General features: G+C 40.6%; 1 protein-coding gene across 1 annotated transcript in view; it reads right to left on the bottom strand.

The window, feature by feature from the left end:
* The window catches only part of GALNTL6 (polypeptide N-acetylgalactosaminyltransferase like 6), a 513,294-nt gene that overhangs the window by 49,910 nt on the left and 445,348 nt on the right, over positions 1-18,036 (bottom strand). The window contains exon 7 of the mRNA XM_069787019.1: positions 4,500-4,617. Within this exon, the coding sequence (XP_069643120.1) occupies positions 4,500-4,617 (118 nt within the window). The remainder of the gene's footprint in view (positions 1-4,499; positions 4,618-18,036) is intronic.

The raw sequence follows: 18,036 nt of genomic DNA, 5'->3' as shown, positions 1-18,036 counted from the left end.
ATAAACTGTGCCTAAGAGATTTAAATTTAGGATTTCCTAAATAGTGGCTTCCCTGGTTACTGAGAAGAGATGCTATTAATCAGGTTAGGTCCAGCGCCTTGCCAGCTTTCACAAGTCTAGCACATGCTGAACAGTGTCGTCAGTAAGATATCATACATCTTTTTAATTAAAAAATCGATCCTGAGGTTATGCTGCCAAAAAAATTAAAATGCTGCACATTATTTCTTATGTAAAAATTAATCTAAGAAACTATTTAATGAAGAGGTCATATTTTGAGACACGGGTTGTGGCTGCCTCACCAGTCACTGAATGTGCATGCATGTGCTCTGATTTGGAAACAGCAGTTAATCAGCATGGCACGCAGCGCTATGCTTGCTGCTGTCCTCTGCAGCAATGTTAGCAAGCAAGAAAAGAATGAAAGAGAAATATGTTGGGTTTTGTAGCCAATGAAATAAAGGTCAAGCAAATTTTTAAGCAGCAGCTTTTTTTTAACCTATCTCTTTGTGCTCCTGACAACTCAGCACCTGGAATAGTCACGCCTGAAGTTTGAGGAAGTTTCCTTTCCTGCTATGGCACAATTCCAAATGTCACAGAAACATTATAAAGTGTACTGTATTTTGGAGAAACATTGCATTATACTGCAGTAAATTTAGATTCACTGCAGACTCACTCTCTGTAGTATCTTTCTCTTTCTGGTGAACACCCTTCCCCCTGAAACACACACAAACATATATTTTTGCTCACACCACCCATCTTCTGTGTCTGTACAATGAGCTAATGCAACCTCCCCTCCAGAAAAGGACTGTTGGTTAGGTCTGTGCTTTGCATTGAAGCCTGGTTAGTGTCGCCCCAGGTCACACCTAGTGAAACTGCCAAAGAGAAACATCAAAATTGACACCTTCCCTTCAAGCTTCCCAGCCTGAGTACCTTTCCTAAATCTGCTTCGACCTCTTCTTGTCAGGAACTGCTGCCTGACTCCCCAGGCAACCACTTCTCCTGCTAATCTAATTTTTAATCAGTCATTGAACTCTGTCTTATCATCTTGAACTCATAAAGCAATATGGCTTTGCTATTATTAGTGATTCCTTTGAGCTTGCATGATGGCCCTTGATCCAGCACCAGACTTTAATTTATTGCGTGTCTGGGGTTTGCAAAGTGCAGTAGAAGGTTACAGTGAGCAGAGCAGAGTAGTTGATATTAAGTTCATGATGAAGAAGCTAGTAATTCCTTAAGTCAGAAGACTTTAGACAAACTATTTTACTGAGTCTTGACTAGCACAGATCTAGCCATCATACTTTTCTGAAAGATCCAATTTCTTTCACTCTCTAAGCCCACACTTTGCACTCATGGCTTCCCACTTGCTTTGTAGCTAACACTCCTGTAACTTGAGTTGGGGGGATGATTGTGGATGTCTCTGGTACAGTAATGCAGAGGCTTTTGGTTGAGAAGATGCTCTTCCTTAATAGGATCTTAATTGTTAAGTGGTTTTTTCCCTGTATAATGTGTGAATGCTTCTGTGGAGTGGAGTTTCATTCCAACATCTAGGAAATTCTTCTCCAAATAAAATTAGGCCAGAGAATATCAAACATATACTGTTTCTTAAACATTATTCCACATTTGCCACCAGTGAATTTGGACATATAAATATGATATTTGACACACACATTTGTGAAAAATCTTCCTGAACATACCTGTAAGCTTTCCTTTGCATCAAAACATTAGCGATGCTAATTAAAGACATGCCACAGCTTACTTGGACTCTGTAGTACCTGGATCTACTGTTAAATTGTTAAGCAGAAGGGTTACAGTAGTCTGTCGATCCACAGAGTTTAAAATGCATCACTGAGGACCAGAAATGATCTGCAAACACTCCTCACTCCAGCTCACAGAGCAGGGCAACCAGTTCAAGATGAACCAGACACTACTCCATTTCAGGGAGCACATGACAGCTCTCGCTCTGGCATGCATCCCTCCATAACTACATCACTGTATTATTTGAATTAACCACAAGAATCCCCAGTCTGACATTGGGAAGGTCATGTCATCAGCATGGTCTCTGTTTATAGTAGACAGATTGTTTACTTATTTACCCTTATATTGCAGCTTTTGTACAAATAAATCTCAAAGTTAAAAATGAGATAATGAAGGACATAAAAGGAACACTGTGTCTGTCTCTGAGGTTAAAGATCAGCCTGAAACAGTCCTCTAAACACAAATTTGCCACAGTTACAGGACTTTTCAAATTGGCTTCCTTTTGCGACTTCTTAATGCAAATCAGTCCTATTTTTACAAAATACTTAAGAATTGGTTGAATCAAAGATGAAACATGTAAGAATAGCTAACTATCTGGTGGTTAGAGATGTTCTTGAGGCAGGACGCTCCAAATAATTATATGCCAAGCAAAATAACATTAATGTGAGACATGGCATCAACACAGGGCACCCATCCTACGACACTTCCACAGGTCATAGATGTGGACACTCTAAGAAAAGGTAAGATGTAGTTTCAGACCCACTCAAGTAGCTGAGGAAACTGAACGAGGCTGGTTGTCTGGCTTTTTCACTGACTTCGTGAATTACAGAGAGATGGAAAGTCCACCATCTTCCCAAGTTTTGTGAATAAAGCTGGTAAATTAAACTGTCTAGCTAACTTGTCCTCATTTAAATAAGTTTTAAGATGACTGAATCTATAGCTACAGTAGAAACTGTTGAAGCAGAAACCTTTCCCAAGCTGATATTGGTGATTCTGATATAATAAACCCCAGTCCTTTCTGTTTCTCCCTTCTGTCTCCATGATTTTTCTCCCATTTTTTGTCATTCCAAACCAAACAGCAGTCTTCTTTTTAAAACTTACATCTGTTAAATCCTTCCAAAAGGAAGTTGTTCCTATTTGGCAATCATTTCTAAAGAGTATTTTTTTCTTCTTTTAACACTAATAAGAAAGGACAGGGACCCTAAGGTTAGTGTATACTAATGAGATGAATCAGGAGATATGACTGAAATGAGACCCAGTGTGACACAGCTGCCTCCAAAAAAAACCTATCACTTGAGCAAAACACACTGGGACAATCTAGTATCTCAATTTCCAGTGCTGTTACCATGGTTTCTATACAAGGACTGGAGAGCATTACAAGTATATTCTTTGTGATTATGAATAAAAGGAATATTTGAAATAGGATAATAAAATCATGGGTGACCTGTCAGAGACCATTGTGACAGCTACTAGTGACTACTTACATTTGCCTGTGAAACAAGCTAAATAGACAAAAAGTAAATCAATATATTCTAAATACACTGCCTAGCTGTTGGGTTTCCCCTGCCTTCCTGTTCTATTTTACTGGGGTATAAAAATGATATGGAGAAACAGGAGAGTAGCACAGTTAATACAAACCATTTCACTGTTCTTGAGAACTGCAAAGACAGCCTGGCAGTCCAGTGTCGGGTCACGCTGTATGTTTTGTTCAACAGAATGGCCTCAGCTCTGTTGTTTTAATCACTGCTGAAACTCAGATTCAGCAAGATGCATGATATTAGTCATGGCTGACATAGTGAATTTATTTACTGAGCTTTACACTATCGGAGTTTGGAAGTAGGTTGGAAAGATCCTGAAGCTAAACGTGAATCATAATTTCAGTTCCAAGCTTTATGCAAATATGCTTGACTCAATTCATCTATGTCATGAAATTCTATCAAGTCATTAAAAATCTTTGCATGTAGAGGCCATGAGGTAAAGTTCTTATGTCTTTGGGTATACTAGACCACAATAAACTCAATTTTCAAGATTAGACATGTTAGTCCTCATCAAACTAATTGAAATACCTATTTTACATGTGGAAAGTAACAAGACTTTCAATTTGACATGTAAAAGCCAAGTAACTGATTTGAATACACACGTCCACATGAAGGACATAAGGATATACCATGGCTGGTTGTACATAACCTGAGCACTTGAAAACTCCCCATATATTTTGTCATTACAATAATTCAAATGCAATTAAAAAATCATCTGATTTTGAAAAGCTGGCCTGTAGATAACAGCTCACAGCAGACAAGCTAGTCTAGTGATTCACTGCTACTGAAAGGGGTCCTTCTGCCTATGACTTTCTTTTTCCATTTCCACCCATTTCCCTGAGCTGACTCCAGGGGAGTCTACCCCTAGAGATGATTAAACTTGTTGATCTGTGCAGAAAATTATGCAATTTTCTTTTTTTCTGGATTAGTTCTCTGTGGGCTTATTGAGCTGAGCTCAGCACTTGATCATGAAGTAAATGCAGCATCTGAGAGAAGGTAAATGGAGAAGACGACGAAAGGGACAAGGTAGAACCTCATTCTTTGATGGTGGTAAGCTACCACATTTTCAGAGGGAACTGCACTCAGTGTGATTTTTGTATGGCTTCTAGAGCATATGTTTATGGCATAACTCTCTGAAATTAGTGGGAATTCCTAAAGAAAAAAGTAGTATTGTACTTACCTTACCTTAATTTACCTTAAAGGACTTACCTTAAAGGAGATTTCATACTGCTCTCCTCCCCATATTTCTAATCCCGGGTCATAGCCTCCCAGCTGCCAAAACCACTTCCGGTTAACGGCAAATAGACCTCCAGCCATTACAGGAGACCTGAAGGATGGATAAAACAATACAAACAGTAACGAAGATGTTTGGACCATGTGTGTGCGTGCGTGCGTGCGCCTGTGTGTGTGTTTGTGTGAATGTAGCTGGTCTGGCTTCCAAAATTGCAAAGCTATGGAAGGCATAGACAAAAAGTACTGTAAACAAACAACATTTACCTTTATTCACCCCAAAATGGACTCTAGATGAGAAACAGGCAATGTGATAGACATGTAGATAGATACAGAGCATGGCAGACAGTCATGCACAAACTCCTTTTTAAAAAAAAAATCAAATTCTGTTCATTACTGAATAAACCCATATAACAGAAAAAGAAAGGGACTCTGGAAACCTGCCGAAGTGTTTAATGTGGTCTCAGTACGCCATGCAAAGTAACTCACATTTGAAAGTTAGCAAAACTTTTCAATTCATTTCAAGCTCATAGGTGCTGGCTAGAGAAGGCAGAAAGGTGACAGCAGATGCCTACAGAGCAGCTGTTGGGAGTTAAACATCTGCTTCTCTACAGCAGCATTTAAAACTCCTAAACTTTGTCTCACAGTGGTAATTTAACTCATAGGCAAATAATTTGCTATGTTTCCATTTATTCCATGAACAAACATGTGGAATTTACTTGAATTAACTCAGCCTTTTCCACAGATAATACAGAAAACACATGGGATATTTAAAGTTAGTGTTAGAGAATATTAATGAAAAATGCATTTTTAATTTCTAAGCAGGAATTTTGTACTGGAAACTAAGCTTTTTTTTTTCTTTTCACTACCAAGAAGACCATGTTTCTAATGCAGTAAATACATTGACAGCTCTCAGGATTTAAATGTTGCTCACTGATTCCTTGAAGTTGTGGTGGCAGGGGGATACAAATGGATCACCACTGAACAGGAAGGAGACAACAGTCTGAAGAAAGTCCAACCCAACTGCTCAGTTCACTCAGTGCAGGTCAACACTTGCCTTCTGAGTTTTAGAGCAAGAGGCTAAAGGGAACACGTTCCTGTGGATGGCTGGTCAGCAAAAGAAAAGACACATAACGTAGGAGAGACCTAGATGGCTTCCAGGCAGTGCTTCCTTATCGGAGAATAGACATGAAACTGGATCCTATGCCGTGTGCTTTGTAACACTGCAGCCCCTGAGGGAAAATTATCCCACCTAGGGGCATTTTTGTTCTAAATTACTATTGGTGATTTGTTTGGGGCTATGGAAGCAGATGGTACCATCCCTGAAGAACTGACTGGAAAATAAACACTTCCCCCTTTGCCACTGATTTAGGATTTGGCAGTGAACTCAGGACTGGTAGGTATCACAGGAATCCATGCGTAAGTTAGAAGTTTATTCAAAAGGACATGAAATTAATGGAACAACATTCTGCCATATTTTCTCTGCCTTAACACTTTTTATATTGCTATCATTTATCCAAGCCAGTGGAGAAGATAAAATAGCAAGCAGACAGCTGAGTGGCCTTTGCCACCATTAGGATGCCAGTGAATCCCCACATGCATGAATGTTAGAAAATGATCCTCTCACCTGCATTCATGGTAATGAAAAACATTATGGATATTTTGCCTTTCACTTCTATAAGATAGCTTTTTAAATATATAGATTTTAGATTATATCTTATATTAAACTACCCATTTTCATGACTAGGGAGCTCTGTTTTTAACAGACTAATTCTATTTTCCTTTAGAGATTATATTTTTAAAAGCACATAGAAGCTTTGGGAAACAAAGCTGCAATACTCTAACTGGCAAGGCCGTGCACTGTAGCATACACTGAATGCGAACAGTTTTTCACTTTTATTGACATTTCATACTTCAAATATTGACTGTTCTTTCCACATATAAATAAATTCAATGGAGATTTTATTAGAAACCTTCCCTTGGGGATTCTGACTACTACAACACATTTTCAATTCCTACTGAAACAAACCTAATTACAACATGCCCTTTGTGACTTCAAGTTCTAAATAATCAAAACACAATGTCCTTTTATAAAGATGGACTTGCATGGAGAATGCTTATAACTAAATCATTACTGGCAGAAGAAATGAAGTCCCAGAAACCACTGGGGAAATGCAGGATTTGTCTAATTCTCTTAGGTACAATATCTTTCATGAGCATTTCTCTTGACACAGTGAATGGCCTAAGAAAAAGGCAGGTGAATTGGATGGAAGATGAAAAAATCAGAGATTTCAAATTGCAAAATAATTGGCAGATACTTACAAATGATACTAATCATCTGCAGATTTTCCAGTGATAATACTGAGTAAAGAAACCCCTTGTTATTTAGATGTGAAAGTTCAGAACATTTATTACAATTAGCAAAACTACCAAACAATGACTGGAACAGCAGCAAACTCATAGCTCTTGCACTTACTGAAAAAAAAGGAAGGAAAAAAGAAATTGCATGTAATATTGCTCCATTCATTCTTGTTCCACAATATGTTCTGACATTTGTTGTTTTGCAGGAAGAGCAATGGAGAGGACAACCAGGACGGCTTTCTGGTTTTCACTGGAGTGGGATGAGCAATAAGCTGTGTGAACCTGACCACTTGGCACAGGATATATATTCTGCTCCATGCCGCAAGCAGCTGCTGCTGAATAGGCCTTAAATTGTCTCCAAATATGAAGACAAGAGTCCATTCCTACAATCATGACTGATATGAAAAGTCCTTTTGTAGTCAATAGGATCACTCACACAGATAAGAACTGCCCCGAGCCCAAAGGAGAAGAATTAATCTCTTGTTTAATGGCTTCTGTATAGAAATGTCAAGTATCAAGCTATGTTTGTAGAAGTAATTTGTCATGAAATGTCCTACTCAGGACACTTAAACAATCAGACTTGAGCTACTGTAGCGTAATATTATGTGAGTAATTACAGTGGGAAGCTGTAAAATACTTATAGTCAAAAACTTAAAAGGACAAAGACTCCCAAAACATCGGAAAAGCTGGAAAGGCTAAGGCTGCTAAACTTAAAAACAGTTATAAAAACCTTCCACATGAGAAGTACTGCATAGACTCACTGACTATACCTAGAAGAACAATATTGCAGTTAAAAGTCAGCTGATCAAAAAATGGCCCAAGAGGTCACAGATTCCTGTGCTGAGACAGGAAAAGAGTTTGATTTAGTGAGACTGCAAAAAAAAAAACCCCACTCCAACACAAGCCAGCAAAGAATTTTGTAACTTCTCATAATTTACATGCAGAGGAAGAAAAGAGATCATCTATGAATTTTCAAGGTAAGAGAAAGAATGACACGGACTTAAAAGGAGTGTGAAGTTACTTGCATTAGAAGCGACTGTGGTATATTGCAAACAAATGAACTGCATAGCAGGGTCTGGAATCATTACACTGCAAGAGTGATATATACAGTGCACCTAAAGGATTCGTGAAGATGTGAAAAGGAAAGAGGAGCTTTGACAGCATGCACAAAGACACTTAGGAAAGTACCTGTGCTAGATGACGTGTGTAGTAGGTATGCTGATGTTGAGACTGGAAGATGCCCAATGACACATCTATTTAGTGTCGTATGTCAGTAGGTGAACGTAGGTTTTGTGATGTATTATTCAACATAAAGAAAACATTACACTGTGCAGTGATCATTGTTGAATTGAGATGCTGCTGCTGCATACTGGGGCACTTTGGAAAGGGCTGATAGGGATCACCTGCTTGGAACAGCTGAAATTTGGTCACTATAATCATATCCAGTGAATGGCATATTGCACTATGCATCTCTTTGTATAATCCAGACTGATTAAAGGCTCTGTGCCGACCTACCGAACAGAAACAGATGAGTGCCAAAAAGATGTGTCCACCTCATGCAGAATACGTTAGACAAACTGACTTTCACTGCCAAACCAACTGGCACGCAGTACAAAAACAGGAGTAAATGTCAGCCCCATCAGGAGTCAGCGCTGGGTCCTGCTGAGCTTGGGGGGTCACGGATGTGACAGATGAGAAGGAAGGGGTCTGTGTTGCTGCTGGCACAGTGACAGTCCCAGAAATGACTGGTGACCTACTGAGTGCAGCTTTGAGCTGGGCTTGTGCACTTTTTATAGTGAATTTCCATGTCTTGTTAATCAAGGAGAGTGCCACCCCACCCTAGTGATACCACACGAAGGCACCTCAGGAGAGGGAATAAATTCAATTAGCTTGTTTCAGTGGTTACTGCTCCTGGTGCTCTCCACTGTGATTTCTGATACTGTACCAAAGCTTCTTAAAGCAAATAGCAGAAGCTGACACTAATCCTAGATAATAAAAGGTTCTACTAAAACTAAAAATTAAATTCTACGTATGTGTAATGTAAAAGACAGACTTGGTCACTCACATGAAATGAAGTGAGTGCAGAAATAAAAGAAACTGAAATTAAGATGAGTTGATCAACTGGCAAGGAAGTGATATAGATTAATAAAATAAATGACAAAAATATGAACTTAAAGGTTGCTCCAGCTAAAGATAAATTGAGGGGCAGATTCTATACTGTGCATAGAAAAAGATGTTGATGTAGCTGGAATGAATAGGGATCAGATTTACTGAATTTTTCAAGAAGTAAAATAAAAAGTGGAATCTTTTATATACTTAACTCTTTAACCAAATATACTAAAAAATGTATTTTTAAATGTAGTGACTTTTTTACATTTAATATTTCTGTAAGGCACTGTTTTCTTTTACCTTTTATCCATTCTAACAACATGAGTAATCTCCATGTTTATAAAATCATCAAAATTTAAAAAGTAAAACCTGTATCTGACATTAGCCTATGGGATTTACTCTTTCCTTTCTTCCTCAAGAACAAGCGTCCAGTCTTTTGAACAACTTTTACCCTTGACGAATTTGTGCCCCTGTCTGTACTAAATGATCACATAGGTTTTGCAAACTACTGCATTCCTGATGTCCACATCATTACCTCCTTACAGAGTCTAGAAACAGTACCTTAAAATATATGGCAACTACATAACGAAAAGCTCTGTCTTAAAGTTGATTTGCTCCCCATAAAAGCTGCCTCCACCCCAGTTCATTCACTGTACATTCAAAGCTGTCACCACAGTACACTTTAAATAGCCAGCTGATTTTTTTCCTGTGTTAACATATGTAACTCTGAAGTCGCGACTGTTTATGGTAAGGTACGCCAGCAATTTTCACAAAGCAAACTGAAGATACTCTTGTGCAAATTTGAATTTGTAGAGCTGTATCCCACTGTGCAGACTCCTTCTATACATCCAGTTAGTTTCAGTAACCTGTATTCCCTTATTAAACTGTTGTATAATTTTATTGTCACTCCTAAGCAGTTGGGTTATTCTTCTGTTAGTTTTCCTTCACTGTATCTTTCTAATGAGTTGTTTGCAAAATTCATCATATGTTGATAGATTTAACATGGGTGCACGCTGCCTCCATCTTACCTACAATAAATACCTGTGTATATCCATGCATGTTTCATACATTTCTACTCACTGGCACCCAGTCAACTATTTTACAAGTGATAATTAAATCGTCCTTGAAGAGGCGTAGCACTAAAATTTCACCCATGTTTATTTCTGTGCTAAAAGTTCTCCTGATTTATTTTTCAGTCTAAAAGACCACTCATGCATAGGCTAGCACAAAATGACTAACTTTGCAATGATAAGTATCTTGCTTTTTAAGCAGTTCCATTCAAATTCTAGTCAATGTTGACAATGAAATCATTCCTTTCTCCAGAGCAGAGGTGCATTCATATTTAGCAGAGTTCCATTATGTTTTAACTTAAAGTAACATCTTTCTTGAACAACTCAAACTTGTGAAATGCTAATGTGGCAGGAGAGTGGGTACGTACCCAACAGTACCCACTACTGATAGTAGCTGCTTGTGACAGGTTGTGACAAAGTTACACAAGCTTTTCCTGACTTACTGCTACTTCCCAGTGAAGAAGGCACTGTTATGCTGGATGAAGATCCGGGCTAATTTACTTTGACTCAGACTTTTGCAGCCTACATCTCCACATAATCAACACTCTCTCCACTAAAATTGCAACAAGGCCTCATTTTGATGCCAAATGTGGCAAATTTCTCATGACCAACAGAGTTCAAAAAATTTGGATAAAAATTTGCACTCTTATGTAGTGACTGTTGTTGGAGATTATGAAAGTGCTACACAATCATCAGTTGGTTTCATTACATGAAACTGGTGCAAGTGGCATCATACCTATATCACTTTTTTTGGTATTTAAGCAAATATTTTTACAAGTATGAAAAAGACAGAAAAAGGCATCAGGCTTAGTTTTTACATAACCTATCAGTTCAAATCATATTAAAATAGATCATTGTGCTGAAACATGTAGCAGCCAAGTTGTATTACCTAAAAATAAGTCACAAGGGCCTACAGAATTACTTTTCATTTTTTAATTAGACTTTTTTTGCGAGGGGGGGGAATATTAAGATAAAACCCCATTCTTCTCCAATGGACAGCCAGAATGTCAGCTGCAGAGAGTCAGCTACAAAGAAAGCTCTAAAAACGTTTGAGTTTCAGTTTATAAAAATTTGCACTGTGATTTCATCAAATGGCTTCTTAGCATATTTTGCATATTTTTCTTAACACATTGCTAAACTTCATTGAAAAAATCATATTGTAAAAGAGTGATAAGCCCTTATGTCAGTAATGACGTTGAGGCCCATTTAGCCTTCCCTCCCATATTTAGAAAATTAATGAAGCTGTAGAAGAGGTGAGTCAGGTGAATAGAGATGGAAGACTCTGAAGAGAAGGCTTCCCCTTCTCGTAATTACCTCTCATAATCCAAGGAAAATCTATCTGAATTATTGTTAGAAGAGATCTACAGGACTCAGACTAAGGAGGTGTGTCAGCAGAAATAAGCATCCTGAAGCAAAAAGAAAATGAAAGCTTCTGGAAATGTCCTACAGGCGAAGGTGTTCAGAAGGATAAAACTGAGGAGCAAAAGAACAACTGGAATATCATGCTGCAAGTCGTAGTAAAGAGACGGGTCCAATACACAAGCAGTCTTACAAGAATGAGACCTGAGCGCTGTAAAAGCAAGAAAGGGGAGCCGAGAGCAGCACTTCTGCTGAACCACATTCATGTCATGAGCAGACATGGATCTTGGACATACAGAGCTCAACTGCAGCAAAAAAACCTTCAGCCTATTAGTAGGAAGTGAATAAGAACTGTTGTGGAGAAAAACCCCAACCTCTAAGCCAAATTTAACACAACTCCATCAATTGACAGTATCTTTTCATACTGATGGGTACCATTTCTATTCAAGGTTGTCCCTTGAAAATAGAATCTCTGAAAATTAAAGGTAAAAATAAAGATTGATCTGAGGCAAAATATTACCAACTGTCTCTAAAATAGGAATTTACTTTATCCCTCCTGGACTTTGGTAACCTCCACTTTGAAGCATATCTAAAACTAAACACAAAAAAAGATTTTTTTTTTTTAAGAAAAAGGATACATTCTTTCTTGACTTGTTTACATTCCCAACTATACTAGCTTCTGCATTTAAAGCTAACCCAAGGTCAGAATTCAAACAGGTAAGTAGTGTTTAGCACAGCCTAAGAATTTCCGAAGTGTAGGAAGGCACCCTGTCTCTGATTATTGTGGAAATCCAATTACTTTGGTTATGAAAGCACGATGAACCTCCTACTATAATCCCTCTTAATAACCCCTCTGGGTTATTATGAAACATAAGGCTGGAATTTTAAGGCAATGCCAATATTCTAACCTGAGTGTACAACTTATTTTTAAACAGGAAAAATCTGCTCAAGTGAACAAGGAAATCCCTGTCTATGGAAAGTAACACACAGGTAAATTGACATCTCATTTGAGATTAGACTTCTATTTTCAAATAAGGAACAAAGCCAGCATTGTATCTTTAGATTATCCATCCTGGTTGCACAGTAATTCCATCACCGCCTCCCAAGCATTAGGGAATAACAACAGTTCATTAAACCCCATCACTACCTTCAAGGATGTTCTCTCTGAATATATGGAGGCAGCAGCTAAACAGAATTACTATCCAATTACAATGTTATCTTCCTCTCTTTAGATGTAGAGGTATAAACCAGAGAACTAGCTTCCTTTTCCAGTGTTTACTTTTGCTTTATTGATTTACTTAAGCCCAGTATAGCATCATAAGCAAAGTTTAAAGTCAAGGAGAAATTTTTAAATTTCATTAAAGACAATAAATGATCGCTCTTAAAACAAAGCCACTGGCCTGAACATAGGTTCTTATTTCCAAAATAGTCCTTTAATTCAGACCTTGTCTGCCCAAGAGAAATTCCTAGACAAATAATGATAACAAATCCGAACAGTTAGCAGTCTGCTATTAAAAGTTACACGTAATTCTGATTAAGTTATTTGGATTACTATCACTCTATGACTCTGATTTCTGTAACTCTAAAACATTATGCACTTATTCCAGATTAAAGTAGATTTAAAGGCACCACAGCTCAGAAAAATAGCTTTGTACATAATGAGTAAAACTGACTTCAGAACTGGGGATTACAAACTGCTCCAGGAACATACTTTTTTGCGCTGCTCACACCTTCCAGCACAACCTCACAAGTGGACCAAGCCAGCTGGACCGCAGAGTGCTCCGGCAGCGCTGCTCACCGTAGCGTCCGCTCTGCAGGCAGGACCAGTGGGGCTGCATCCATCAGACCTGTGTCGTTACCTGCGCCATATACACTCCATGGGGGCTGGTAAAACAACTGCTTGGTTCTTTTTATGGATGCCAGCTGAGGAAAAGAGCTCACTCTGATAACTATACTACATGCTGCTGTATAGCACCATATACATATTTGTAACAGTTGGGAAACTTTGAAAAAAGACAAAAAAGGCAGTCGAATTACAATCACCACCATAAACTCCACACAAAACAAAAGCATTTTTTTTCCTGGCTCTCCTGCAGCATTTCAGGCTGAAGCTTTGTTTGTGCAACACTGAATGGTTTAGGTGGGCAAATGTGAAGAGCTAGTATTGAAGCACTGCAAGCAAATGGCAACAGGAGTTTCAGTGGGTTTTCTTTTTTGTTCACCCCACCGTTCACACACCAGATCAGACTGAATAGTTAGTAAAGGCCATTGCCAGAACATTTCTGAGTTGCAAAGATTTTAAATACGTGGAAGTATAGTTACAATAACCTGCTCGTGATTTTTTAGTAAAGTCTTTTAAGGTACTGCTGCCTAGCATGCTGATGGAATCGGCTTTTCTTCAGGGTCCCGCAAACTACCCCTAGTGACTCTGATTCAGGCAGACAGAGCCCTCACACTAGGCTAAGTGGATGAGACACACAGTTAATGATACGGCATGTGGTCTGTCATGGAGCTGAGGATGTGGATGAGTATTATTCCATTGATCAGTTCTTCACTAGTACCGCCAGCAACTGCCCCCACCCTACTCTTATACATCCATGCTGCTTCAAATGCAGAAAGGAAATGGGGACAAAAGGTAATTTTAATATTTCATTTATGTCTGTCTGTGGGGGTTAATGCAGAAGCCTAAAATGAATACGTGCTGACAGGGAGGGAGACTGGAGCTTGTGTAGCCATGCCATTGCTACAAAAAGCAGGTCATCTGTTTGCCAGTGGTCAAAGGGACCTTAAAGATCATCTAGTTCCAATCCCCCTGCGGGACACCTTCCACTAGACCAAGTTGCTCAAAAGCTCATCCAACCTGGCCTTGAACACTTCCAGGGATGGGGCATCCACAGCCTCTCTGGGCAACCTGTGCCAGTGCCTCACCACCCTCACAGTGAAGAATTTCTTCCTTATATTTAATCTAAATCTACCCTCTTTCAGTTTAAAACCATTACCCCTTGTCCCATCACTACATGCCCTTGTAAATAGTCCCTCTCCGCTTTCTTGTAGGCCCCCTTTAGGTACTGGAAGGCTGCTAGAAGGTCTCCCTGGAGCATTCTCTTTTGTTCTCCAGGCTGAACAACCCCAACTCTCTCAGCCTGTCTTCATAGGAGAGGTGCTCCAGCCCTCTGATCATCTTCATGGTCCTCCTCTGGACTCGCTTCAACAGGTCCATGTCCTTCTTATGTTGGGGGCCCCAGAGCTAAACACAGTACTCCAGGTGGGGTCTCATGAGAGCCGAGCAGAGGGGGACAATCACCTCCCTTGACCTGCTGGTCACATTTCTTTTGATGCAGCCAAGAATGCGATTGGCTTTCTGGGCTGCAAATGCACATTGCTGAGTCATGTTGAGCTTCTCATCAACCAACACCGCCAAGTCCTCCTCCACAGGGCTGCTCTCAATCCGCTCATTGCCCACCCTCTATTTGTCTATTTGTTCTTGGGATTGCCCCGACCCATGTGCAGGACCTTGCACTTGGCCTTGCTGAACTTCATGAAGTTTGCACGGGCCCACCTCTCAAGCCTGTCAAGGTCCCTCTGGATGGCATCCCTTCCCTTCAGCATGTCAACCATCCAGCCAATTCCTTATCCACCCAGTGGTGCACCTGTCAAATCCATGTTTCTCCAATTTAGAGACAAGGATGTCATGTGGGACAGCGTCAAATGCTGTGCACAAGTCCAGGTAGATGATGTCCATTGCTCTTCCTTTATCCACCAATACTGTAACCCCATCGTAGAAGGCCACCAAATTTGTCAGGCACGATTTGCCCGTAGTGAAGACATGTTGACTGTCACCAATCACCTGATTTTCCATGCGCCTTAGCACAGTTTCCAGGAGGATCAGCTCCATGATCTTGCTGGGCACAGAGGTGAGACTGCCTGGCATGTAGTTCCCCAAGTCTTCCTTTTTTCCCTTTTTAAAATGGAGGTTATGTTTCCCCTTTTCCAGGCAGTGGGAACTTCCCTGGACTGCCTGGAGAGGGCCCGTGTTTTCTCTAGTCTTCCTTTTATCACCGACGTACCTGTAGAAGCTTTTCTTGCTGCCCTTGACGTCCCTTGGCCAGACTTAATTCTATCAGGGCTTCAGCTTTCCCAACCTGATCCCTGGCTGCCCGGACAATTTCTCTGTATTCCTCCCAGGCTAGCTGTCCTTGCTTCCACCCTCTGTAGGCTTCCTTTTTGCATTTGAGTTTGTCCAGGAGCTCCTTGTTCATCCATGCCGGTCTCCTGGCATTTTTGCCCGACTTCCTCTTTGTTGGGATGCATCGCTCCTGAGCTTGGAGGAGGTGATCCTTGAATATTAACCAGCTTTCTTGGGCCCCTCTTTCCTCCAGGGCTTTCTCCCATGGTACTCTACCAAGCAGATCCCTGAGGAGGCCAAAGTCTGCTCTCCTGAAGTTCAGGGTAGTGAGCTTGCTGTGTGCCCTCCTTGCTGCCCTCAGGATCTTGAACTCCACTATTTCATGGTCACTGCAGCTAAGGCTGCCCTTGAGCTTCGCGTTCCCCACCAGCCCCTCTTTGTTGGTGAGAACAAGGTCCAGCAGAGCACCTCTCCTCGTTGGCTCCTCCATCACTGGGAGGAGGAAGTTATCAGCAACACTTTCCAGGAACCTCCTGGATTGCTTGTGCCCCGCTGTGTTATCTGTTGGAGGGACAACGGGGTGGCTGATGTCCCCCATGAGGACCAGGGCTTGTGAATGTGAGGCTGCTCCTATCTGTCTATAGAGGGCTTCATCAACTTGGTCTTCCTGGTCGGTGGCCTGTAGCAGACCCCCACTATAATGTCACCTGTCCCTGCCCTTCCTTTAATCCTGACCCATAAGCTCTCAGGGGGCTCCTCATCCATCCCCAGGTGGAGCTCCATGCACTCCAGCTGGTCACTGACATAGAGGGTGACACCCCCTCCTCCTCTCCCCTGCCTGTCCTTCCTAAAGAGCCTGTGTCCCTCCATTCCAACACCCCAGTCATAGGAGCCATCCCACCACGTCTCTGTGATGCCAGTAAGATCACAGCCCTGCAAGCGTGCGCACGTGTCTAACTCCTCTTGTTTGTTCCCCATGCTACGTGCGTTTGCATAGAGGCCTTTAAGCTGGGCCCCCAGCGAAGCAGACTTACCGGCTGAAATTCCTTTGTGCTGCTCTTCAGGTGCTCTCCTGCTGACCTGTGATCCCTCTCCAGTCTCTGGGCATCTATTGCTGGCACTGGCATCAAACTGGTAGGAGTGGGATGGATTGAGGTTCCCCTCCCCCAGCAACTTTAGTTTAAAGCCCTCTTCACCAGCTTGGCAAGCTTATGACTGAAGATGCTCTTCCCTTTCTCTGACAGATGGACTCCATCAGCCCCCAGGTTTCTGAAAGCCAGTCCTTAACTACAACGAAATTAGACTTCTCCTCGTCTGCACCAGAGGCACAACAATATTTTCTTGTAAAAACTGTGAAACAGTGAAAGCAGTTTTTCAAAAATGGAACTGACAGAAAAACACTGGAAAGCACTTCACGATGAAGGATGAAGGAGCTGAAAACTGATGAGGTTGAGCACTTCATTGTCCCACGACAGCATCTGCTTTTAATTTGATGTTGTTGTAAAGACGGGCAGGCAGGGCTGTGGAAGCCCAGGGAAATGAACCTTCCTGTTTTATCATCATAGTAAATCACATTAAAAAAAAAAAAATCTCCATTTGATAATAAAAATAAAATGAAAGTCTGGTCTAGGGATAGCTCTCCACATTTGCATAAGCTCATTCACTCTGTACTAACAGTGCATGGAAATGTGCCTTAGCAACAATGAGCTACAGAGAGAATATCTACATTGTGATCTATGGGAGATTAATATTTTTGAGGTTTTCAACAGCAAGGCTGTGACGAATTGCAGAAGATATCCAATAGCTTATTTTACTTCCTCAAAAAAGAGTTACATCTAGTGTTTTGCTTTCAGAATTTGGATGTGAACTGGTTGTTTTAAAAAACAGTGTGTAGACAGCTTTCATTAACTGTTAGTAAAATGTTCTGATGGCAAGAGTTGCTGACTGCTGTTATGAATGCTCATTTCTGTTAGAAACTCTTTCAGCTATGTGAGTATTTTGGTATGCAGCTAAGAGGAACATGGTCTATCCCAATTGAAATATCACATTTTTCTTTTATTCTAAATATAAGTGTAGATTTACCTAAGCGTCACAAGTACCCTTATTACACTATTTACTGATAAATGGTCATATCTAGAGGTGAAGCACTAGAAATCTGTATGGCTGAATACACAGTTCTGCTTCCAGCCAATGGCTTGCAAACCTCCAGCTGGGTCTTTAGGTGGTTTAAGTGTATGAAGAATACATTGCCAGTGAAATTACACTGTTGTACGTGAACTCTGGACCTGACCTTGAAGGCAAATAAGGATAATGAATTTGCCAAAGAGTTCTGCTAATTTGTATAGGCCATAGTGGAAACTATTCTGAATAAACCTGTCGTGGTTTAACCCCAGCCAGCAACTAAGCACCACGCAGCCGCTCACTCACTTCCCCCCCATCCAGTGGGATGGGGGAGAAAATCAGGAAAAGGAGTAAAACTCCTGGGTTGAGA

The sequence above is a fragment of the Haliaeetus albicilla genome, chromosome 1 (genome assembly GCF_947461875.1).
Source record: "Haliaeetus albicilla chromosome 1, bHalAlb1.1, whole genome shotgun sequence".
Lineage (NCBI taxonomy): Eukaryota > Metazoa > Chordata > Aves > Accipitriformes > Accipitridae > Haliaeetus > Haliaeetus albicilla.
The sequence above is the reverse complement of the archived record's forward strand: the minus strand, read 5'-3'. Positions and strand labels throughout refer to the sequence as shown.